This window comes from Mus caroli, unplaced genomic scaffold, assembly GCF_978045245.1.
Source record: "Mus caroli unplaced genomic scaffold, Mus_caroli_1 scaffold_13, whole genome shotgun sequence".
Lineage (NCBI taxonomy): Eukaryota > Metazoa > Chordata > Mammalia > Rodentia > Muridae > Mus > Mus caroli.
This window is the reverse complement of record NW_028227268.1, coordinates 27,873,495-27,896,446: the sequence shown is the minus strand read 5'-3', so window position 1 is coordinate 27,896,446 and position 22,952 is coordinate 27,873,495. Positions and strand designations below refer to the sequence as shown.

The following is a 22,952-nucleotide window of genomic DNA, read 5'->3' as shown; positions in this document are numbered from 1 at the left end:
ACCAATGTGGTCCAAACTTTCTTCCAAGTTTGCTAGAGTATCTCATATGTGCCTTGCTTAGCAAGCCCATCCAGGCCCCTGCAGCTTTGTGGCCTTTGTCCCTCCCGTGCTGGTCCCCTTAAGAACAAAATAAATCACCCATCTGTGGTACTCTTTACTTGGGGTGCTGCAATCATTCCATTTGGTCACCCCATATCTCTGGGCATTGAAACTGCCATTTCTCAGTTAAGGAATCTGGAGCTCAGGGAAACGAAATGATAAATACCTCCCAAATCAAGAAGCTATGAGTATTGTGACCCTAAGCCCTAGCTGCCCCAATACGGTCCTGCTGACAGAAGAGGGGACATAGAAGCGGAGGGTAAAGTGGCACTTGCCAAGAGGAAGAGACGTTGTGGGACTTTTAAATCAACTCCGTATACAGTAAGGGTCATGTTCAGCCTATAAGTTGGAAAGCCCAGCCTTCCTGGGAGAATTCCTTCCTCTGAAACTATTTACAAGATGCCACAGCCCTGTTCCTGCTTGATAGCAGAGGGGAAATGAGAGACTCAAAAGGCAGGGAAGTGGAGGAAAACACCAGATGCACACTCCTTCATAGCCATGTCTCCACCTCCTGGCAAGAAGCAGCCTCAGTGATCTTTGTTGTCATTCTGAAGACCCTAGGGAGAAGCTGGTATGCTCAGGGGTGTCAGGCTAAACTCCTACCAACTCTGGCCCTCCAACAGCCATCCCTAGAAGGCTAAAGGTCCCTGCTTCACCATCTCATTCATGAGGGTCGGTGGGACCACAGAGGCAAGAGGGCTACACGAATTGCCCAGACTGTTCCAAATCCAGTGTTAGGGTTGCCAAAAAGGCCACCTGTGTCTCACCATGTCGTACTTTCCCTTCCTGCTGCCCTCAAGCCAGGCTCCACGTGTCCAGTCTTTGACTTGCTGGCAAGGCTGAGTGGGCTCCAGTAAGAAAGAGGCCAGCTGACCTCATTGGCCAGAGTGCTAATCCCCTCCAGATGGGCTGGTGGCTTGCACCAAGGGCCCGCTGCCCAGACTGAGACAACTCTGATCCCAGTGACCATGGGTAGGTGTGCATGTGTGACAATCTCCTGTCTCTAGTTTCTTACCTGCTCCCTTCCTTCCTACGACTGACATCCCCCTAGCAGCACCCCTTCCCCCATCTGTTCTTCTTAGTCTCTCTGGCGGCTTCTTCTGGCTATCTGTGATGTTTGGCTTGGAGGCTAGGACGATGCTCAAGCTCAGTAGACCTCAAAGAAACAGTTTCTATGCAACCTCACAACCCTATCGTTCTACACTTTCTCCTTCCAAGCCTGTCTCCAAGCCGCCTTCCTGGATGGCAGCTATGTGGGGTCCTCGGTGAAGATTTATTTGCCAAGGATGAGATTTAAGAGCATCTCCCAACATTCAGAGGATAGGGGCCAGCTTCCTCTGTAGCAGGAGTCGGATTGAATTGGGGAAGGGCTTCCAACACAACGGATGTTGCACAGGCAAGAGAGTCCTTTCCCAGACGATCCTGCAGGAAGAGGCAGAACATGACCTCCTGCAAGGATGCTGGGGTTGAATGGGTACCCTCCAAGAAACGTCGTAGTCCTGGTACTTGCAGTTTCCACAGCACACTACATTGCATGTTAATTAAATATCTCTCTGTTAAACATTAAGGTCTATACTGAGCTCCAGTGCCTTCCCTAGCTTTAAATAAAGGGACAAAGGGGAAGGTGGCAGGGCCATTTCCTAGCAGGGGCTTGGCATTCCTGAGCACCTCAGCGCCTTGTCCTCATCCTGGTTCTTACACTTGGTTTTGGTCTACTGACTGTTTTATTCAATCTTACTAATCGTGGACAGAGGCGTGATCAGTCTAGTGACCCGATGGAAGGTGACAGGGCAAGAAGAGAAGAGAAAAGAGTCATCTGCAGACTCTCAGGGGAAAGGCTGTTCCCAGGCTGCTGTCCCTAGGCTAGAACCAGGCCCTCCCTCACAGAAGAGGCTAAGATCCCAAAGTCACCACGGGACACTGTTAGGTTTATTTCATGGTGAGTAGGTGCCCATGGGGGAGCCACAGGATGGCTGTGATCACCTGGAGGCAGGGTACCCATTAGCCTCTCAAGGTCTGAGTCTCTGGTCAGTTGGAAAATTCTGCCTTCTGGCCCAGCTCAAAGGGTTCTGGGCAGTCATTGGTGTAGCAGCTTTCGTAACTCACAGGGATCCGTGATAGGCATGGAGCAGGCTTGGTTCTCAAATATGTAGACTGTGGCCCGGTCTTCTACTCTTCGAAGGTTGCTCAAGAAGGGAAGCTGACGGGACAGGAAGCTCGATGGGTCTCCATCAGCCAGAATGAGCACCTGAGATAGTGGCAGAGCACAAAGTGTCACCTGGGAGAAGGTACTGGTCATTGTAGATCCCAGTGGGAAATGACCTCTCTCCCAGATTTCCAAAAGCAAGGATGTTGGGAGCTGAGTAGGGAGATGCAATGTGGGAGGTAGAGAGTGAACGCAAGTTTGCAGGGACGCGCACCTTGTTAGGGACGTAGATGGAGTGGACACATTGCAGCAGGGCCTTGGTGTCCTTGGCCTGGGGGTCTCCACAGATCACGATCTGGCCAGTACAGGAAAATCACCCAGTGTCAGGAAGAGAGAAGCTAGGCCCCCCAAACCTGCCAGAGCTTCCCTCATCCTCCCTCCACCCACCCAGAATTCCTGAAAGAAGGGAGTCACCTCATCCATCAGGAGGATTCATCGGATTTAGTGTTCCGAGAGTGCAAACATGGCACACACCACACATACACACATACACCACACATCACAGACCACACACACTGCACCTGCACACGCACCCGCACCCACACCCGCACACGCACACACACACCAGGAGTGTACATTAGTGGCAATGTCATACATTGTGGTGGACATACAAATACAGGGCAGGGTGTCCAGAAGACTTGATACACTGGATGGCACACAACACACAAAGAGGCATACACACATAGTAGATGCCCATAGAAGTAGATGCCACACATAAATACACACAAACATACACCCATGGAGGCACACACGAATATTCACAGGCAAATACTCTAGCCCACACCAGCACACAAACTAGAAAAATGTGTGTGTGCGCATGCACACACAAAAGAGTTGACAGAGCAATAAAGCACAGAGGAGCAGACATAATCAGATTGACATGCAGAACCTTATAGAGAAAACACTTCACCAGCCATCAGATCAGCAGGAACCCATTTTTAACCTCTTCATTTTGCATTTATATGCAAACAGCCCAGCGACAAGCCCTCCCAGGCTGTCTCCTCTGACACCACCTTCACACAGACACCTCCATTCCACAGAGCAGAGACCCCTGCATATGTATAAGTGAGCTCTGGTGGCAGCCCTGGAACCCCATTTCACAACTACTATACCCCAATATATCACCATTACCACCTCCCTACCTGCTTCAGAGTCTGCTGTTGAGCTGAGAGGGTACGGACCATCTCAGGCAAGGCCACTGGGACGCGGCGCATGCGCTCAGAGAAGGCTGTCAGCAGGCACACACACTTGTCCATCCAATCCTTGTGGCCAGTGAAGCTGTGCAACCGAAGGAGGTTGTGGGCCGACACAGAGTTAGCACTGGGCTCTGCGCCATCCTGGTCTGCAAGGGACAGGAGGAGGTTTAAGAGGGTTGGTCATTGAGTTTCAGGGCCCTGCTCTGAGAGTCTGGGTTATGGGATCTAGGAATAAGATGAAGTTCATGTGGCGCTGGTCTGATGTTTTTAACAAGCCCCTCTGTCCTGCTGAGCTGTGGGTATCCAGGTTCCCTACCTCACTGCTGGTGCCTTTGTCTAACTACCGACTGTCAGGGCCAGAGAGGTATCACCCAAGTCCTTCAACTCTTCTAATCCATCTACACATCCTGCTGGCCTACTGCCTGGACAGCCCCCAATCCTTTCCTGTCCCCCATCTCATGGGCTACTCCTGGCTGCTTTCGACAGTACCTCCAAAACTAAAAACCAGCATCCTCTTAATGGGTCACCCTGATTTCTCTGTTTCCATTCGTCTCTACGATGAGCAGAATTACATTCCAGCCAGAGCAGGTCAGACCCTCTCAGCACCCTGAGCCCTCACTTCCTATCCCAGCATTGGCACCTCCTCTCACACCACTCTTGGTCTCTGTCTTCCACACTCAGCCTAATCCCTAGGGTTCTCTCATCAAACTGTCTCCTCTGCCTAAATCTCTCCCAAGTGCCTCCCTGATGGCACAGATCCTCTTGGTTGACACCTGTCACAGGTTTACTGTATTCTCAAAGCTCTGATGGTGATACATTCCGCACTACCTCCACCACATGTTGCGAACTTCCTTCAGGCGGAGACCAAGTCATTCTTGCTTAAATAAATGAAATCAGTGGATTCCAGATGCCCCTGCATGTTCACGGGAGAGCTAGAACGACCTCTCCATCAACTCGGAGGAACTATGGGTGCTATTGGCACTCATTTATATACTAAGAAGCAGGTTTGGGAATGCCAGGAGACCTCCAAAGTCACATAGAGTAAAGACATGAAGCCAGCAGCCCCACAAGAGCTGTTTACTGCAAAACTACACAAGTATCTTCCTCTGGGATGACCTGCCCTGCCCAAACCCAGGGCCCAAGACCAATGCTAACCATCCTTCAGACGAAGAGGCAGGTCTGTCCCCAGCTCAGCCTCACTGCAGAAGTAGCCGCCACCTCGGGGGTCCCAGAAGAGCTTGTCCTGTATGTCCTGCAGGCGCAGAGCCCACTCAAGCCACGAGCTCTCCTGTGAGGCCTCGTACAGGTCCAGGAGGCCCCGCACCACGAAGGCATAGTCCTCCAGAAAACCCCAGCATGGTGGGTTGCTAAAAGTAGAGGAGAGAAGAAGTCTGAGGACAGGCCCCGGGAATGCAGAGAGGAACCTTCTCTTGTTTTCTTTCGGTTAATCCTCCATACCCATGCGTCCTGTGGCTACATTAGTCCATTTCCCAAAAGAGTCAATGGGCCCAAGAGTGTTGAGACTACAGGGTAGCAACTGATCAGTCCATTGAAGGAGCAGAACAGGGCTAGAATCACCCAAGGAAATGGCCTCGTTGGTCTGCCCAGCCTCCCTTCCCCACCTTTGCTCCACAGTTCCTCCGGTGCCAGCATAGCATGTCCTCTTCAGGCGGCCGCTGGACACATCAAACATGTGCCGCTTAAGGAATTTGGCACCGTTGGTGGCCTGGGCAACTAACTTTTCCATACCCAGGGCAGCCCCCGTCACAGCAAAGCCAGAAACCATCAAGCCTGGAGGAAAGAGAGGTCAGAGGTGGCATGAGGTCAACCAGAGCTCTCCTGGGACAACCTACCCCCCCACCCTACCCCACCCCACCCCCGAGTCTCCAAGTGCCAAGCCCAGGCAGGTTCGCTTAGACTCTTTAGATCTCCATTAATTCATTTCTAAGTTAAAATTTCAAAAGGCCTATGAAGAAAGAATGGGCAAACGGAAGGGGCTTGGCAAATAGAGTTACTGTTCAGAGAGGGTCACCCCACCATTCCAGGCAGCGAGCATCTTGTTGTCTAGGTGTGCTTTCGGCCGATGTTTCCGGGCCTGGAAGAGCTTCTCCAGCCCTGTGTTGAGCAAGGCCCTCACAGCCTCCACCTCCAGGCCATAGCGGGCTGCAGTCAGCTCTAGTGAATAACGCACCATCAGGACATTCTGGCCGTGCAGTTCCCCTTTGGGATCCTGAGGAAAACAGCCTTGGTCAGGAGAAGCCCATGTACTCGGTGAACCTGGGATCCTTCTCTGTGTCTGCAAAAGCCCTCACCTGAGAGGAATTGATATTGCCTGCTTCACTGAGTCCATAATGCTTCATTAGGAGCTGGCCTGAAGTCAGCGGCTCACTGGCGCCTACCACGGGCTCTGGGAGCAGCTGTTGGACCTCTTTGACTGTCCACACATAGTAAGCACCCTCTTGGGGCTTCATGCCTCTCTCCGGGGGGGAGTCAGCATCCTCTGCACTGTAAAAGCCTCCAGACTGTGGGGATAGGAGAGTTGGCTGGTCACCATCCAAAAGACAATGGAGACGTCAAGCCCTCCTGCACCAAGGTACGCCTGCCTCCAAGGACACACACCCGATGGCTCAGAGTCCGGGTCACATACTGTAGGATGCCTTTAGCGACATCAGCGTAGAATTCATCGCCAGAGATCTGTGGGGGTGGGGTGGGGTGGGGTGGAGGTTGTAAGTAAATGTCACTAGGGGTGGTGGTGGCTCAGGTTCCTAGAGGATATCCCCCCCCAGGAAAAGTGGGTGGGGTGTAGGGGAAGCCCAGGTGTCTAGAGTGTGAGGAAGAATTATGGGTTGGAATTAAGAGGAAGCTACTGTTAGCTTGAAGGTCTTGGGACTGGCAGCCAGGGTTGGGATTAGGGGCAAAAGTCACCTGGAAGGCCTGGGTATAGACCACCGAGAGTTGGGCCTGGTCATACAGCATCTTCTCAAAGTGAGGGATGTGCCACTGTCGGTCCGTGGAGTAGCGGTGAAAGCCCTGTGGCCAGGCAGAGTGTTAGGCCAGACTGATAGCAGCCTCTGTCCCTAGGCCTGCTGCCCCGGCCGGCACGGAACCTGGCCTGCCCTCACCTGCCCCACATGATCCTGGATGCCTCCGTTGGCCATCATCTTCAGGGTGTGCAATGCCATCTGCTGAGCTCGGGAGCCATCCTGGGTGAGCCGGTGACTGAGCCAATAGGAGAACAGGAATTTCAGGATCACTGTGGAGCAGGAAGGAGAGGGTGAGAGGTTCCAGGGAGGCTCTGCCCAGTCAGTCTCTGTCTGTCAGGCTGGAAGGTGGGAACTTCTACCATCCACTTAGAGGACACAGGCCATTGGCCTCTGAGTCAGAGGTCAGAATATCAGCCCACAGGGGATCAGAAAGCTACACAGCCGCACAAGAGAGGCCAAAGGCACCGATGCTCATTATATAGGTCAGGGTCAGAGGTCACTGACCAGGTGTGGGAAACTTGGGGGCCTCGGCGAAGCCACCGTATTCCTCATCATAGCCCTCATCCAGCTGCTGGAAGCAACGGCTGTTCATGGTGGCAGCAGAGGCCGGAATCTGTCTGTCACCCACGCTGATCTCAGATCGGGCCAGAAGGGCTGTGGTGACACGCTGGCTGTTCTCCAGAAGGGTGTTCTTGTTCAGTTTCCACTACAGGAGGTGAGCACACACGCGGAAGTCAGTATACACGGGTCGGGGTGGGGATGGGAGGTGGCTGTGGTCTCAACCTGCACGTGGGCAACCTTCCCTCCAGACATCCACCCACCTGATCACAGATTCTCATCAACACTGTTCGGAAGCCAACTCGAGTCAAGCCATCTTCTGGTGGGAAGTAGGTGCCCCCAACAAATGGCTGGAGGCTGGGGGTCAGCCACACATTCATTGGCCAGCCTCCTCCACTACTGGTGGCCTGGAAGAGGGAGGGCCAGGGTCAGGGGAGTTGCCGCGTGTAGGTGTGACAAGGCTGCCCCAGAGATGGCTCACCTGCACAAAAGTCATGTATACTTTGTCCACATCTGGCCGCTCCTCTCGGTCCACCATAACACAGATGAAGTTCTCATTGAGCAGGCGCCCTATCTCTTCATTCTGGAAGGATTCCTCCTCCATCATGTGGCACCAGTGACAGGTAGAGTACCCCACTAGGAGAGAAGAGGGACAGGATGGCAGAAGGAGGGCCCCGGGGGACCCAAGGGACCACCCCCAACCCTCTGCCTGTCACTGAACCTCATTCTAGGAACAGTGGGTGTATACCTGAAAGAAAAATCGGCTTGTTTTCTTTTTGGGCCTTGTCGAAGGCTTCCTGTCCCCAGGGGTACCTAGACCCAACAGGAAGAGAGGTCACTCAGTAGCCTAGGGAGTCTCAGAGGATTAGGGACCCCAGATGCTTCAAGGGAAACCCTGGGATGGCACTCACCAATCCACCGGGTTGTAGGCATGCTGTAAGAGGTATGGAGACTTCTCATTGATCAGGCGATTGGCGGTCTTCGGCGGTGCAAGTGGAGGACAGTTAGTCCGGCTTGACTTTCCTCCAGCAGGCATGGGCGCTGAACTACTAACTGTAGTAGCACTTCGGTCCTTGTCCCGGGAGGAGCTGCCCCTAATGTGGGCAGATGGGTCACACAAATGAAAGCCACTTCCCCTTTGCCCCACCCAAATCAACTCAATGGTCACCCAGCCACAAAGACCCCCACTCCTTGTCCAGCCCACCTTTCTGAACCACGGGGGAGACCGTGGCCTTTGTGCTCCCCCTTATGTTTTGGGGGTGGTGAGGAATGGTGGCTCATTGGGGGCTCCCTGCCAGGTTAGTCTCCCCCAGCTTCTTAGACCTGGCGGTAGGAAGGGTATCTGTGAGGTCAGAGAGGGTCATAATGAGTAGAATGGCCCATCCTGCTCTGTTCTATCACCCATGGAGTGCCCCTCCCTGGGCGGTTTGCACTGCAGGCATCCTTAGCATTCATGTGGGTGACTCAGGAAGGGAGTGGCTACCTGCTAGTGTCTAGACAGGTCAAGAGGAATTGGGTCTGGGACTGGACCAGGTGAGGGACAAGCAGAAGAAGTAGGCAGGGACTAGCCAAGAACTCCAAACAGAGTACTTTGAAGGACCAGGTTTTACACTAAACACACAGAGAGAGGGGGGGGGGGAAGAGGGAGGGGAGAGAAAGGAAAAGAGGGGAAGAGAGATAAGAAAGAAGGAGAGGGAGAAGGAGGAGAGGGAGAAGGAGAGGGAGAAGGAGAGGGAGAAGGAGAGGGAGAGGGAAGAGGAGAGAGGGACCACTCAGAGAATCAAATAGACCTATCTTAGGGAGTTCAACCTGGGAACGCAGCTAAATAACAGGTAGGGCAGCAACATGAGTCTGTGACAGGGTGCAGGGTGTTTCAAGAGAGGGGTTTGTGGATAGCGCATCATTCTAGAAAGGCTTCCTAGAGGCGGTGCTAAAGTAGCCAAAGAGCTAGCCTGAGCTAACCCTGCAGCGGATAAGAAAGGAGGGGGAAGAAAAGGAGTCTTCATGTAGGGGGATCCGAGCAGACATCGCAGACTATGCCTGAAAGACGGAATGCCAAGGCGCCAGGCATATTGTAGTGTCTTGCTCATACCTGCCGCTAGAGGCAAGGCCCAGCCGCACAGTGGGGCGACCGGAGGTTGGGGTCCAGACAGTCCCACACTCTTCAGTATAGCCGCTCCAATTCCGGCGGTAGGCTGCAGAAGGGCGGACCCGGAACCCTGTCCTCACCAAGTCTCTGGCCCTGTGGCTGGTCTCCGAGCGCCGCTCGGCGGTAGAGCGCGGAACTACAGCCCTGCCGTGCCTTTGAAGATCCAACCGTCTCAGCGCTTAAAATTCGAGCAAAATAAGCTGGGTTCCATTTAAAGTGCTGGCAGGAAGAGTGACCCTCGGAGCATCCAATACTTTTGCCTAGCTCTTTCCCCTTTTACAAGCAAGAGATAAGGTTCCCTTCGAAGGATTTGATCAGCCAGCCAAATTTGCTTGATCCAGCCTACCCATCCTCCCTAGAACCCACCCACTCCGAGAAGCCTTCCCAGAGTAGTAACACTGAGCCAATATGTCCTTACTGCATGCTCTGTTTGCTTGGTTCATTCACTTAATTCAGTCAATGACAAGCGTCCTCTGCTGTCTACTACTATGCCAGGCACTGAACACCCGTGTGCTTCTCCCTAAGGGTGCAGGGAGGGAGAGAAGTAGCAGAAGAAGCAGCATGTGTAAAGGTCCTGTGGCAGGTGAGGGTGTTGAGACTGAGCAATAGCAGAAGGCTAGTATAGCTGGAGGGCAGAGAAAAGGGATAGGTAACGGATGTGGATAGGAAGCTGGCTTAGTTAGCTTGCTATTGCTATGATGAAACACCATGACCAAAAGCAACTTGGGGAGAAAGGGGTTTATTTCATCTTATACTTCCACATCATAGTCCTGTGTCCATCATCAAAGGGATGTCAGGGCTGGTATTCAAGGCAGGAATCTGGAGACAGGAACTGTGGCAGAAGCCACGGAGGAACGCCACTTACTGGCTTGTTCTCCATGGCTTGCTCAGCCTGCTGTCTTCTAGCACCCGGGACCATCAACACAGGGGTGGCAGGCGCTGTTCACAACAGTGAGCTGAGCCCTCAGACATCAGTCATCAAGAAAATGCACTCCAGGCTCGTCCACAAGCCAGTCTGGTGGGGGCACATTTTCTCAGTTGAGATTTCTGCTTCCTAATCAGTTTAGCCTGGGTCAAGTTGACATAAAACTAACCAGCAAGGGAAGTTAGGGGAGTGGGTAGGACGAGGTCTGGGGTAGGGGGTGAACTCTGAGGAGGAGGCATTGCTGGTGATAGAATCCAGGGACTTATACGTGCCTCAGCAGGAGTCACACCTTCAAGAAAGGAAGTTCCTAATGACATAAGAAGAAAGCTGCAGTAGAACTTGCCTGCCTTGTTTTATTTATTTATTTATTTATTTATTTATTTATTTATTTATTTAGCCCACCCCAGACAGGGTATCTCTGTGTAGCCCTGGCTGTCCTGGAACCTGCTCTGTAGACCAGGCTGGCCTTGAACTTACAGAGATCCACTGTGTCTCCCAAGTGCTGGGATCAAAGGAGTGCGCCAAGGCTACCCAGCCTGTTTTAATCAGGAGAGCATCCTTTTAGGTCTGGAATGGGGGAAAGAATGGAAGCAGGGTTAATGAGGGGGTCTTAGCAGCACACAGGGGAGACAGGAGGCTTATCAGGGGCTAGGGGTAAAGCTGCAGAGGAAGGGACTTTGAGGAGAGGGGGGTCAGAGTGAACAGTAAAGGGTAAGGCCTCGCTCTGAAGAGGGGGAGCTGTAAGGGGTTAAGAGGTCTTTTTTGGACCTATTGGTCTGAATACCTTTGAGATGTGCACATAGAACAGAGGGAGTAAGGGCTTAATGAACAGAAGGGAGGCTGTTGGGAAAGAGGAAAGGATTTCCTAGGTGGAGGGCTATTAAGAAAATAGCACACTGAGAGCAAAGAGCTCAGGCCCATACACCTTGAATCTTGACAACATAGGTAGGCAGGACCCATACATAAATTCAGACATTGTAGCATCCTGGAAGCAGAGCGGCAGGGGTCTTAAGAGCAGCTAGGCATGGTGACACACAACTGTACACCTCAGTGCGTAGGAAGCTAAGGAGAGACGAGGCTGGAGGCTGAGACCGAAAGAGCAGGAGTTCAAGGCCAACTTGAGCTGCAAAGAAAGGCCTCGGCTAAAATATGGTGGGGGTGGGGCAGGAGGCTAGCTCATTCAATAAAAGTGCTCATTTCATGAACTCGAGGGCTCAAGTTCAATCCCCACCACCCACAGGAAACAAAAGCAACAGCATGACCTCAGCAACGCTGAGACAAGAGGCAGAGGTAGACCAGATGCCTGGAGTTCAGTGGCCTTCTAGCCTGGTCTACTTGGCAAAGTTCCAGGCCAAGAGGAAGCCCTGTCCGTGGCTACAGAGATGGCCAGCTGGTTGAGAGCACTGACTGTTCTTCTAGAGGACTGGTTAAATCCTCCTGTCCCCCTGCCAATGGTGGCTCACAACTGTAACTCGTGCATGTGGTACGCGAACATATTCAGGTACAACATTAATGCTCATACAATAATAAAAATTTAAAACATATAAAGGAACCCTGTCTCAAAATGTGAAAGGTACCTGAGGAATGACATGTGAAGTTGTCCTTCGAACTCCACCCACAGACACACACACAGAGGGAGATACACAAAACCAAGAAACAAAGTGAAGTGCCTACAGAGAAATCAAATGTCCTCTGGCTTTAGTAAGCTGGACCCTGGGCTGGACCTGGTGACTGTAGTCCTAGTGACATCATGCTGAAAGGAGGCATCCCGCCAGCTAGAAGTGGAAAAGAAGGGAACAGTGACTTCGATTTCAAGGATGAAGCCAAGGAGGCTGTACAGTGGAGGGCAGGGTCTGTCTGGAAGAAAGCGAATTGAAGGCCCAGAAGAGAGAGATGGGATGCCTGACAGAGTCTGAGGATGAGGGCCACAGGCTTGCGGGTTGGGTTTGCCCTATAAGCCATGTTCCAGTGACAAGAGAGTAGTTCCCATGGGAGACCGAGAGCCCTGTTGTGAGTGCCAAGGATTTGGGGGGTGATGGCTGAGACATGAATGAAGATGGATGAGAGGTCCAGGATCAGGGAGTTAATATGGAACTGGGGTGAGAGCTGAACCATGAGGAAAGCATGCTGGGAATGGGGAGTGGCTGCCCCAGACAGGGCAGAGCAGAGCAGAGTGCCAGCCTTGGGGAGGAAGGTGAGCCTTGTAGCTTCAGGAAGCAAGGCCACCAACCTGTTCTTCAGGGCTCAGGGGAGGAGGGGCAGAGAGGTATGGGGCAGCAGAGCCCTGGGGCCAAGGAGCATTGACCCTTCTGGGTTTTGATGGGGCAGAAGACAGACAGGGATGAATGGTCAACTGCCATGGGAGCTTCCACGTAGCAACCCCACAAAGAAGGAACTCTTGCAAAGAAGGAAACAGAGGCATAGACACAGAGAGGTGAAGTCGTTTACTCAAGAGCGACTTAACCACTCATTACTAGGCGATTATCATTAAGTTCAGCCCTGGAGCAGAGTTTGCTAGGCTCAGCTTCTAAGCAGCTGCTCTTGCCCCCTCCTGCCTGAAGCAGCCCTGTGGCTGCCTGCCCTCCCTTACAACCAGAACAGCTCTTGCCCATGTACCTAAGAAGGACAGTGACACGGGGCCACCTCTGACTATGGTGCTTCAGGCTGAGGAAGTCCACATGCTCTCGGTGACCCCAAAGAGAACAAAGCCAGACCCAAGCTGCCTGCCAGGTCAGACCCTGGGTCCTGAGCACACGTGGGTAGCCATGGTAACCCTCAAGGCAGAAGTCCAGGTGCTGGCTGTGTTTGGTTTCCTAACCCCTGCAACAACCCTGCAGAGGTCCAGACCTCAGATGGTCAAGGTGGCTCTCTTCAGCCCTGGTGAAAGGAGCTGGGGCAGAGTTGGATTTGGATGACCAAGTGAGACATAAGAGAAGATGTTTCCTGTGATTGGCTGTACTGCAGCTATATCCAGTGCTACTGGCTTGTCGACTTTCTGTCCTCCTAGCTCCTGGAAGATGGGGGTTCAGCCATCCTAGGTTCCTCCTGGATGAGCCCAGCATTTCGTCCAAGACAGTCAGTGTTTGCTGTATTAAACCTGATCCTCCCCAGGGAGCCAGACTGTCTGACTCTGAATCCCAGCCCCACGTCACTCCAGCTTTGTGATTTAGAACATGTCACTGTACTTCTCGAAAGCCTCTGTTGGCTATTAAATAGGACTAGTTAAGAAAGACCTGTGCTACCTCTCTTGGGAAGTTTGGACCTTTAGTTTATTCTTCTCCTGCCTTGTCTTTAAAATAATAATAATAATAATAATAATAATAATAATAATAATAATAATAATAATAATAATAATGTTAAGCCCGGGCTGGCCTTGAACTCAGGATCCTCTTACCTCCACCCCCTTAAGTGTTGGGATTACTCGTATGTGTCACCATGTTTATCAACTCTGTTTTGAAATTCTTAACCCAGTTTTGGACAGAGAGTACTGCATATCCAGCTTAGGTAGGGCCTTACAAACTCTGAAGTAACGCCTAGGCTCCTTGCAATGTGATTAGGTGAAATTCTCTGCCTAAGGTGCATAGCGCATCAAAGAATGAGCAAATGCCGTCGCCCCTTACTTTAGGAGTATCCTGTGTGTGATGGACGAATGCCTGAATGATTGAGACAGCATGAAAGGGAGGCACCAGGCCTAGAGGAAAGGGGAGTGGGGGTTGAGAGGGCTATGAGGAAATTCAGATTGTCAAGGAGTTTCTGCCTCAGCAGGTAATGGGTGTGGGGGTCCTGATCCAGCTGCCACACCCCTCAAAAAAGTCCACTTGGTAAGAGTTGAGGACGTAGATTCCAGTCTTTATTAGGTGGGTGTAGTCTTCGTCCCCAAGACGCGGTCAGTCCCTAGTTGGGTTTCAGGATGTGTCAGGGGGGTCCACAGATCAGTGCTCAACCTGCACGATCCGCCCTCGAGGAGGCGGGGCTTCGCGCGCAGGCGCTAAAGCGTCTCAGAGGAAGGGATTAGTGCCAGCCTGTGGGGGCAGCGGCCCTATTGGGCCGGACGTGGGCAGCAGTGGCTGAGGCAAGCTCGCCGGCGGCGGGGCGAAGGCTCCCGCTTGCGGGAAGACGCTGACCGAGGCGGGGAGGGTCGCGCCGACCGGCACGCTGCTGAGCGGGAGGGGCAGAGAGGCGCTGTAGGTCATAGAGCCCACGGGCGCCCCGACGGGTCCCCCCAGCGGCAGGCCCAGAGCAGGGGAGCCGGTACGCATCTGGTTCAGGGTTGGCCTGCCCTGATCGCCCGCGCCAAACGGGTTGGTTGGGGACGGAGCACCCAGACCTGCAGACAAAAGGACAGAAGATGGGGACTTGGCAATGACTGGAGAGGGGCGGCCCCGTGGGGTCCCAGACACCAGGCCAGGACTCTCTACCTGTCAGGAAGGGATTCCGGGTCCTTGCAGCCAGGGGTGCCTTGACTAGTGAGTCCAAGTTGACCAAAGAAGAGGCAGAGGGGCCCAGGAAGGACTCCGGAGTCCGGCAGGGGCGCGCTTCCTTTCCTGACTGCTGCGGTAGCGCCTCTCCTAGCACACCCAGGTCAAGGGCTTCAGGTTCCTTCATGCCATTTTGCTTGCAACTGGGGCTGGAGTCTCCAAATGGGTCTAGCTCTAGAAGAGAGTTGATCAGTTCAGTGGTGGGGAAGGAAGAGGGCAGAGGCGCCCCTGGAGTCTCTCCAAGACCAAGCAGCTGTATACCCTGGCCTCTTGCTCACCCACAGGGCTGGGGGACTTCCCCGTGGGCAGGGCCTGGGCACTGTCCCCGCTCTCCTTGAGTTCTGTGGATTCTAGAGGTTTGGCAAATGGGTCGAAGGGCGAGGCACCACCTAGAGCTAGCCAGAAGAAAGAGGGAAATGGAGTGAGCTAGAAGAAAGGTTGGGTCCGGGAAATGGTCTCCCCATAGACTGTTGCTGGATTAAAGGGAAAGGGACCTAGAAGTCCCCAGCTTCTTACCCTTATGACCCCCACTTACCAGAGGTGTCAGAGGTCTCCATAGAGGCCCCCCAAGGGTCTGCTCCAGTGCTGGGGAGTTTTCGGGTAGGGGAGCTTGGTGCCCAGGGGTCTGCGATGGGGGGTCCAGAAGGCAGCACTGGGGTCCTGCCCCAGGGCTCAGAGGAAGAAAGAGTAGGAAGCAAATCCCAAGGCTGGCTTCGGGACAGGGCATTTCCAGAGGGAACTGGAGACCAGGGGTCTGCAGAAGGTCCCCAAGAGGAGCCACTTGGCTCTGTGTTCGGCCTGAGACCTGGAAAGGAGAGGGAGATAGCAACACGTATTATCCCAACACTCCCCCACCCTTTGCTCAAAGTCCTTCCCAGATGCCCAGCCCAGGTTGGGTGATGTGGTACCCACTTCACAAGTGGGATGCTGACTCGGAGCAAGCAGCCCTCTCAAGCCCGTGGTTAACAAGCCCAGGAGCCTGGATCTGCAGTTCTGGGAATGTAGCTTCAGTCAGGGCTTGCATAGCCAGTGAGGGCAGCTAGGCCTTCTGCTGAGCCTCCCATGAGCTAAGATCTGCAGGTGTGCGCCCCTGGCTCTTACTTCAAAAGTCCCATTCGAGAGGCAGTACAGTGATCCTCAGTTACAGAGAGGAGGTATTTTGCCAGCAAGTGGCTGGAAGGAAGCAGGGCTCTTAGGGGCCAATCTGGGAGCCTCTTGAAACCCTGCATGCCCACCTGGGATGTCCCATGGGTCAGCAGAGCAGTGTGTGGAAGGCAGGGCCGGGGCAGGTGCGAAGATGTCAGCCAAGTCCAGGATGGAGGACTGTGGAGGGGAGAGGCAGCCATGGCTCAGAAGTGGGTGGGGCCCAGAGGGAGGGGAGGTCTGACCAGTGACCAGAAGCCAGCTCATTCCCCTTCTTTCTTCATTCCACAAGCATCTTTTAATGACCCCTCACCTCTGATCAGCATTTCCTATTTATAAAACATTTCCTCATCCATCTAGTGCCCCATTTCATAACATCCCTGTGAGGTAGGTAATGTACCTATTTTACAGATGAACCAACTAGTTGAAGCCCAGATAGGGGAGGCCATTTGTCTGAAGTTCTTTAGCCAGGAAAAGACAGAGCTGGGATAGATCCCAGGCCAACAGAAAGGGATAGTCAAGACAGATTTTTCTTTTCAATGACTCTACTTCCCTAGCTAGGACCCAAGTGAAAATGGTCACCACAGACACGAAGAGGAAGGACGGAGAAGTACCCCAGGGGCAGCACAAATAGCGTGCAAAATGATCTTGTTTTCAGTGGCCACCTGCTCCCCTTCCCAGGGAACTTGAGATATTTTCAGCACCACGTGCTTGAACCAGCAACTAGGCCACACAGCATCGTATGATTCTACAAGGCAAGAGCTGGGACTGTCCAAAACACCTACTGTGCAAAAGGGGAAACTGAAGCCAGTAGTATTCCAAGTCACTAAGTGGCAGGAGGACCCAGGAGTCTCCATGGTGACCCTGATCCGTCACCAGCCCCTGCTGTGCTCTACCATTTCCCATTTAGTGCTTGGAGCGAGCTCTGCTCTGCACACTGCGCAGATGCCAATCCAGTCATGTCCAGTCCTGGACAGCTCGCACTCCCCAACCTCTCTCTACCTGACTAGTTTTCAGCGTCTCCTCCTCCTTTCTCTCTTCTCTCTCAGGCTCCCTGTCCCGTTGACGACGTTGGCCAGCAGGTTCTGCGCCGTTGGCCACTGGAGAGTCATCTCCCTTCCAGGATCTCACCCCCTGCGGAATGACAGGTAGGACATGAGCAGGCAGGTGACTGGGATCAGCAGAGAGCAGGTGGGAGGCACCCAGGTTAGCACAGCTGAGAGAGAAGCGATTAGTGCCCCCCTTAGACCTGCCACCAATGCCTTCACCAGCATCCAATCATGGTCAGCACCTATGGCCTAGGTGACTCGGCCCCTATACTACCTTCTCATGCTCTTGCCGGCTCAGGCTCAGAGCCAGCTGCAGCTGCAGGTCCTCGTCCCTGTGGGAGGCTGGGGGGACTGGCTGTGAGGGAGGAAGAGAGGAGAGAACTTGGCCCAGTGATCTCACCTGAGGGCTGGGGGCCCAGCATAGTCCTGCCCAGGCACGGTGATGGAAAAGCCCCTTGCTCTGAGGCGGGGATGGATGGGCTTTGAAAGAGTGGCTGCCTCCCTGCCTGGGTCTAAAATGCAGCTTAAGAGTCAGCCTCCCAAGTGGAGGCTAGTAAGCCCTTTCCTTCCTCCAACAGCCACGCTGGACAGTCTCAGCTCTCACCTATCTTTCTCTTCTGGGTACCCTGAGAACTCCCCTAGGTCATCCATTGTACGAGGCATAAATGTCTCCTGCCTGCTCTATCTGGATCCATAGAGGTAATTGCAACGATGATGAGGTATCAGAGGTGTTGCCCCTGTCCTTCCAAAAGGACAGCTGGTGGTGGGAAGGAGCAGTAGACTCAGTGTTTTCTCAGAATGTGTTGTCAGCCCACATCTCTCCCTAACCAAGAGATAGCAGGCCTCTAAGATACACCACAGACCCCAAACTACACATCGCCCTTTCTGGTCCCCAACTACACACTGCCCTTTCTGGGTCCCACAGGAGAACACCAAAGGTTGGGGGGCAGAACTGGGACTGACCAGAAACACCAAGAGGCTCTGTGCTGTCTTGGGAACTAGAGTAGGTCTCCAGGTCCAGGGTGAAAAGCTCAAATGGGGGCTAGTGAACACCAGACCCCTTTCCTTCCTCCTTAGGCTCCCCGGACAGTCAGAGCTCACCTTTTCAGCCTCTTCACGGCTCATGGCCAAGGCCAGCTGCAGCTGCAGCTCTTCTTCTCCAGAAGTCTGGGGCCGTGCCTGCTCCAGATCTGAGGCATAGCGCGGGGACGAAGATGCAGCTGCAACAAGGGTGGGGTCCGTGAGCACAGCAGTACCCAGGGTCCCCACACTCCTGCCTGCCAGGAAGCTGGGGCTCACACAGTGAGCCAGAGGAAATTGGCTCTTCAGGCACTTGTGAGCCAGACAGTACACTGGACACCCCTTTGTGGATTTTCCACTGTACTGCTAGATGCCCAGTCCTCCTTGACAAGGGGTAGACATGATCGAAGGGGGCTGGCAGTAGTCCTAAGTCAGGACTCAATGCAGGTCCCTGTCTTTAGCTCTTGAACTCTTCAATAGGACCCTAGCCTGTTTGGGGCTACAGGGATTAGGAGGAAGGGATCTATCAGTCAAACAAAATCACAGCCTCTGAGCCCTAAGCAGGCCATCATGGACTTTATGGAAGGAGGGCCTGTCTGTCCCTCAGGTCAAAAAGGCCTCCACCACTTTGGGGAGCCATGAGGACGGATGTTTCCACATCGGCTGCCCTTGTTTTCAAGGACAATGCTCTTGAGTGGAAGGGGTTTACAGGATGTCAGGTGTCTGAGTAAAAAGGTCAAGGGCACTCAGGCTGTCTCTCATTCATTTCTCAGATCAAACAGTCTAGGGAGGGAGGTGTACCTCTCTCTGTTTTACAGAGCTGGTTGCCCAAGCCACTCAGCTTGGAGGGAACAGAATGAATGGAATGCAATCCAGAGCCTGCATGTTGACCTCCAAGCCATCCTCTCCACAGCTAACTAATAGCAAGGGCAAGCAATCGATGACATCATTATTTCACCTGAATCCCTGAGCACCTACTATGTGCAGGCATTGTGCTTTTCACATCACATTATTTATCTGAATGGATCCTCCCAATCACCTTTTGAGGTAGGAACTATCTCATGGCTCCTGGGTGGAGAGCCATGACTGCGGCTGGCCTAACCCCCCCTGCCCCGCCCCCACAAGCCATACCATCAGGGCCTACTCACACGTGTAAGAAGAGGGGGAGCCCCGAGATCTGCGGCTGTAGCCCAGCTGCCCGCTGCCAATACCCATGCCTTCCAGGGCCATTCGCTCTTTGGTCTTGAGAGCATGGGTTCGCTCTTGCCGCAGGCGCTCCTCGTCCTTGAGAAGGGCCATCACCTGTTTGACCTTCTCACGAACATTGACGCCCTGGTCCTTGCCATCGCGGTCAATATACTGGAAGTCCTTGAGAGTCTGGATGGTGTAGAGGTTCTCACGGCACTGGTGGGCCACGCGTTCCGAGCCCGTCTTGAGTAGGTAGTCCAATAGTGTCAGAGCCTTGTATACGTGTCGCCAGTTCTTACCACTGTCATTGAGCCGCCTCCACACCATCCCCATAACCTCAGCAAAAGCTACCGTGTTGAAGGTCAGGTCAGCAATCTCTGACATGAGCGAACTGGGCGGGCCCCAGGGGTCATTGCTGGTGGCCTCACGCACCTTGATCTCGGCCTCAGAGTAGTTGTGAACAATGTTCTTCACCTGGCGGCGGAGCGCAGAGGTTGTCATAGTTGGGGATTTGGAGGTGGGCGGCCCCCGCCCCCGTCGGAGGTAGAGGGCCGAGCGCCACCGTCTTGAGGTCACGGTCTTGAAGGATGGGCCGCCTTGCTTTCAGCAGGGCGGCTGTGTCCTTGGGTTCCACATGGGGCTGCCAAAAAGAGGATCTGGAATTCAGGAACAGTGGCCTCCTTCCTGTCCACTCAGTCAAGAGTGGCACGGCCAGAGTGTCCCTGATACCAGGGACAGCTTTTAGCCAGCACTTGTTTCTCTTACTGCGCTCACTATCCAATGGACACACTTTGCTTGGCACGCTCATTCTATACAACCACCAGACCAAGATGCTGAAGTCCCTCTCTCTGGTCACAAATGGGGACGGTGGGACTCAGGCAATCAATCGGTCAGCGATGCCTCTGAGATCACAGAGCTGCTAAGTGTGGACATTCCTCCCCCAACCTGAATGTGTGGCTTCCAGGACCATGGAATGAGCACCAGGGCTGCCACTCTCTCCTCCCCCTCCTGCTCGTCTCCCCCTCCACGTGTGTTGCAGCCTTTCCAGTTTAGCCCTTCATCCTTTTTTTTTTCCTCAGATGACCAACTTTCATAATTTAATTCATTCAACACCCATTTTCTGGGAGTCCTTTCCAACCCCCACCATCTGCTTGTAGAGCACCCACATCCAATAGAAAGGACATAGACACTCAGGCATAAGGAAGGCACAAGCAAGGGACATACTGTGACACCTCTAAAGGAGGTAGCACTCTGGGGAGGCGCAATGGGGAAAATCAAGAAGATGGAAAGGACCAGCAAGGCCAGGAATCTGTCACCTGATCAGACAGCCAGGGGAAGGAGCATGCCTGGAAGGCTGCTTCTCTCCAGAGACTCAGCCACCACCCACTGGCCTACACACAGGGCTGCTGTGACCCACCTATGTCACAGGCCATGTAGGTGGCAGGGCTGAGACTTGACAACACCTAGGTCTCCTTGAGACTAATTCAATACTTATTGTCGTTGTCACCTCATTTGCTAATTAATTTATCTAATTACTTGTCTCGGAACCACCTTTTCGGGCAGAATGGAAGTTCCCTGAGGGCAGGGGCAGTCCAAGCAAACTACCAAGACCTCAGGCATACTCAAGACCTCTGATAGCCTAATGGAGGCCGACTCAGGAGAATCAGTCACATGTCTTTCCACAGCCTCAGAAACCAAAGAAGAGTACCCCCTCCCCCCAGGGTGGGACTTACCAGAAACCCAAAGTGAGAGCCCTCTGCCAGCACATGGCACTAATATAGTTTTGCACATGAATACATTTGTACACACACACAGAAGCTGGATCAGCAAAGACTCCCCTTTCTCCATGACCTCCCCACCTCCTGTCAGCCATAGATATCATGCCCTCCCCAGATCACCCACCAGCCCCTACCCTGTTGGGCCTTAGCTGTCCCAGCCTCCTGAACAGAGAGGGGGATATAGGAAGTTTGTCCTTACAGCACCCACAAGTGAAAGATCAACTCAGTTCGAAGTACCCACAAGTCTTCACAGGTCCCAATCTTGAGCCGAAGGATGGAATTGTGTGGAAATCAGATCCCCACTGGCCCATAGTGTTGCCTACCTTCCGTCTTTCTGTCTTTCTGTCCGGCTGGCCTTCTGTGGGAATGCCACAGCCACAACTTGTTAAACTCCTGCCCTCCCCCTTACTAATGACTCAGGCCTGTGCTCACCTCCCCAGTGGGAGGGCGGGCTGGCAGTGGCAGAGTCAAGACGGGGAATAATTGTGCATGAAGCCCGCCCTGGTTGGTGTACACGCTCCTCCCTGCTGGCTGCTGGAATTGGCAGAACCAGTCAGATCAGACATCCTGACTCCACCAGAGCCCTACCTGGGCCTGGCTTCCTAGGCCTTCCTACTTTGCCAGGGTGGATACAACCAGCCTCCATGGAAAAGGGACCCTTTGTGTAGGCTCCATGGCCCTTCCTGGATTTTTCTCCTAGGAGCAAGGTGGACATTGTGGGCACACCTTTGCTGGACTTAGGGGGAAAGGAAGGGATCAGAGGCACGAGAAGATGCCTGAGCCTCCTCCACCCTAACCTGTCATAGACTCTCATGGTGTTTCACCCAGTAGGGACACAGTAAGGAGGAAGAAAGCCAGGGTGAGGTCCCAGAGCATGCCTGAAGCTGAAGTTGAGAGGGAAGGAAGGCGGGAGACGGGCGCGGCTGGGAGCCCTGCCAGCAGTGTTACAAGCAGAAGGTTTTATTGAACACAATATGCCCGGGAATAAAAGGGAGTGAAACACAAACCCAGCTGCGGCAGCGGCAGCGGCAGCCCTGGGCAGCCGGTATGGAATTACTGCAGTGACCTTGAGCCAGACCCTGCCAGGTGGAGGGAAGGACATTGAGAAGCCAGGACCTGGGGAGGCTGCTTCAGAGATGGAAAGAAGGCAGGAGGGTACTCCAGCGGAGTGCACAGGCTAGTCGGGAAGTGGGGAGGGGGGACGAGGGGGGGGCTAGAGTGTAGACTCCCACCTACACACGGGTTCCCAAAGAGATTCGGAGCAGTGGGATCTCTCAGGACACAGATCCAGAAGGGTGCCAGAGTGGGGGATGGAGAGATTCCTAAAAGTCAGCACTGAGGAAGCAGATGGCAACCCCAGGGTGGAGGTTCAGAGAGATGGAAAGAACCAATCACATGCACGGGAATTTGCCAAAGTCTGTGTGCACCCCATCAGCCAGCACCTCTCCCCATCTCCTGTCCCCATCGGCTCCAGAGTAAGCAATGGGGGAGTGGCAGTGTCCTTCCTGCTGCTCAGCTGCTCAGGGAATGAGGGACTGGATATTCCCTAGCCCTAGGTTGTGTGGCTTCATCAGACCTGAGTTGGCTGTGTCCCAGGGAGCAGTGGACTAAAGGGTCATTCTGAGGTTAAAGGTGTAAATACAGAGATGTGCCAGGATCTGGGAGAAACGCTATCAGGAATCTCCAGATGGCCCTGCGTCCCTTTTCTGGGGGTAACAGGAAGGTAGAGAAGTTGTAGGTTAGAAGCCTCCGGGTACTCCACAGCCCTGCCTTACTCTCTCTAGAGGTTGGGAAAGAGACTAAGTCCTGAGCCCACTCTAGCCCCCACCCCGACCCCCGCCTTCATGCAGGGCGCCACCGCGGCGCGGGAGGGAGCTTACCTCCAGAGTGGGCTCCCTTGCCCCAGCCCCCGCAGCCTCTGCAGTGACCCTCTGACTTGTAGGGGGATGGCACAGCTTCAGGAGCAGCCCCAGAGCCATCCACCATAAACCCTGGTCGCGGGAGCCCCACCTTGGACCGAGAGGCACAGAGCTCTCTCGGAAGGACCGCAGGGTCCCCCCAGCGGGTGGCCGCTCAGACTCTCCCGGCTGCCTCCTCGACTCCTGCTGGCCAGCACTCTCGGGAGGAAAGTTGTTCAGCTGGCCAGGCAGGTCTGCCTCAGCAGTAACAGGACACAGGA

The 22,952-nt window shown here is 53.8% G+C and overlaps 2 protein-coding genes and 1 long non-coding RNA gene across 6 annotated transcripts; 1 reads left to right on the top strand and 2 right to left on the bottom strand.

Annotated features, from left to right (window-relative positions):
• Positions 1-2,012: 2,012 nt before the first annotated feature.
• Spata20 (spermatogenesis associated 20) lies at positions 2,013-9,308 on the bottom strand. Of its 2 annotated transcripts, none has more exons than XM_021178309.2 (16): positions 9,136-9,308; positions 7,955-8,137; positions 7,792-7,856; positions 7,525-7,679; positions 7,307-7,450; positions 6,990-7,191; positions 6,624-6,754; positions 6,427-6,531; positions 6,121-6,195; positions 5,814-6,023; positions 5,539-5,731; positions 5,124-5,292; positions 4,657-4,868; positions 3,448-3,647; positions 2,520-2,600; positions 2,013-2,347 (listed from the first exon to the last, which is right to left on the bottom strand). In XM_021178309.2, the coding sequence occupies exons 2-16, from the start codon at positions 8,077-8,079 to the stop codon at positions 2,177-2,179; spliced, it is 2,238 nt and encodes a 745-aa protein (XP_021033968.2). In that variant the 5' UTR covers positions 8,080-8,137; positions 9,136-9,308; the 3' UTR covers positions 2,013-2,176. The 2 variants fall into 2 exon arrangements, with proteins under 2 accessions (XP_021033968.2, XP_021033969.1); XM_021178310.2 differs by lacking the exon at positions 9,136-9,308 and adding an exon at positions 8,248-8,361.
• Positions 9,309-12,748: 3,440 nt separating this feature from the next.
• Positions 12,749-22,929, bottom strand: Epn3 (epsin 3). 3 transcript variants are annotated; one of them, XM_085829644.1, is made up of 10 exons: positions 22,784-22,928; positions 18,956-19,635; positions 17,889-18,007; positions 17,062-17,142; positions 16,741-16,872; positions 15,831-15,918; positions 15,131-15,400; positions 14,874-14,990; positions 14,536-14,769; positions 12,749-14,444 (listed from the first exon to the last, which is right to left on the bottom strand). In XM_085829644.1, exons 2-10 carry the CDS (start codon positions 19,494-19,496, stop codon positions 14,116-14,118), a joined length of 1,911 nt encoding a protein of 636 aa, XP_085685770.1. In that variant the 5' UTR covers positions 19,497-19,635; positions 22,784-22,928; the 3' UTR covers positions 12,749-14,115. The 3 variants fall into 3 exon arrangements, with proteins under 3 accessions (XP_085685770.1, XP_021033882.1, XP_029339000.1); XM_021178223.2 differs by having other exon boundaries at positions 12,751-14,444; positions 22,654-22,929; XM_029483140.2 differs by lacking the exon at positions 14,874-14,990 and having other exon boundaries at positions 12,751-14,444; positions 22,654-22,929.
• LOC115032314 (uncharacterized) lies at positions 16,799-17,929 on the top strand. The gene is made up of 3 exons (XR_003837968.1): positions 16,799-16,886; positions 17,366-17,486; positions 17,865-17,929. It is a non-coding gene; the product is annotated as an uncharacterized LOC115032314 (long non-coding RNA).
• Positions 22,930-22,952: the final 23 nt, after the last annotated feature.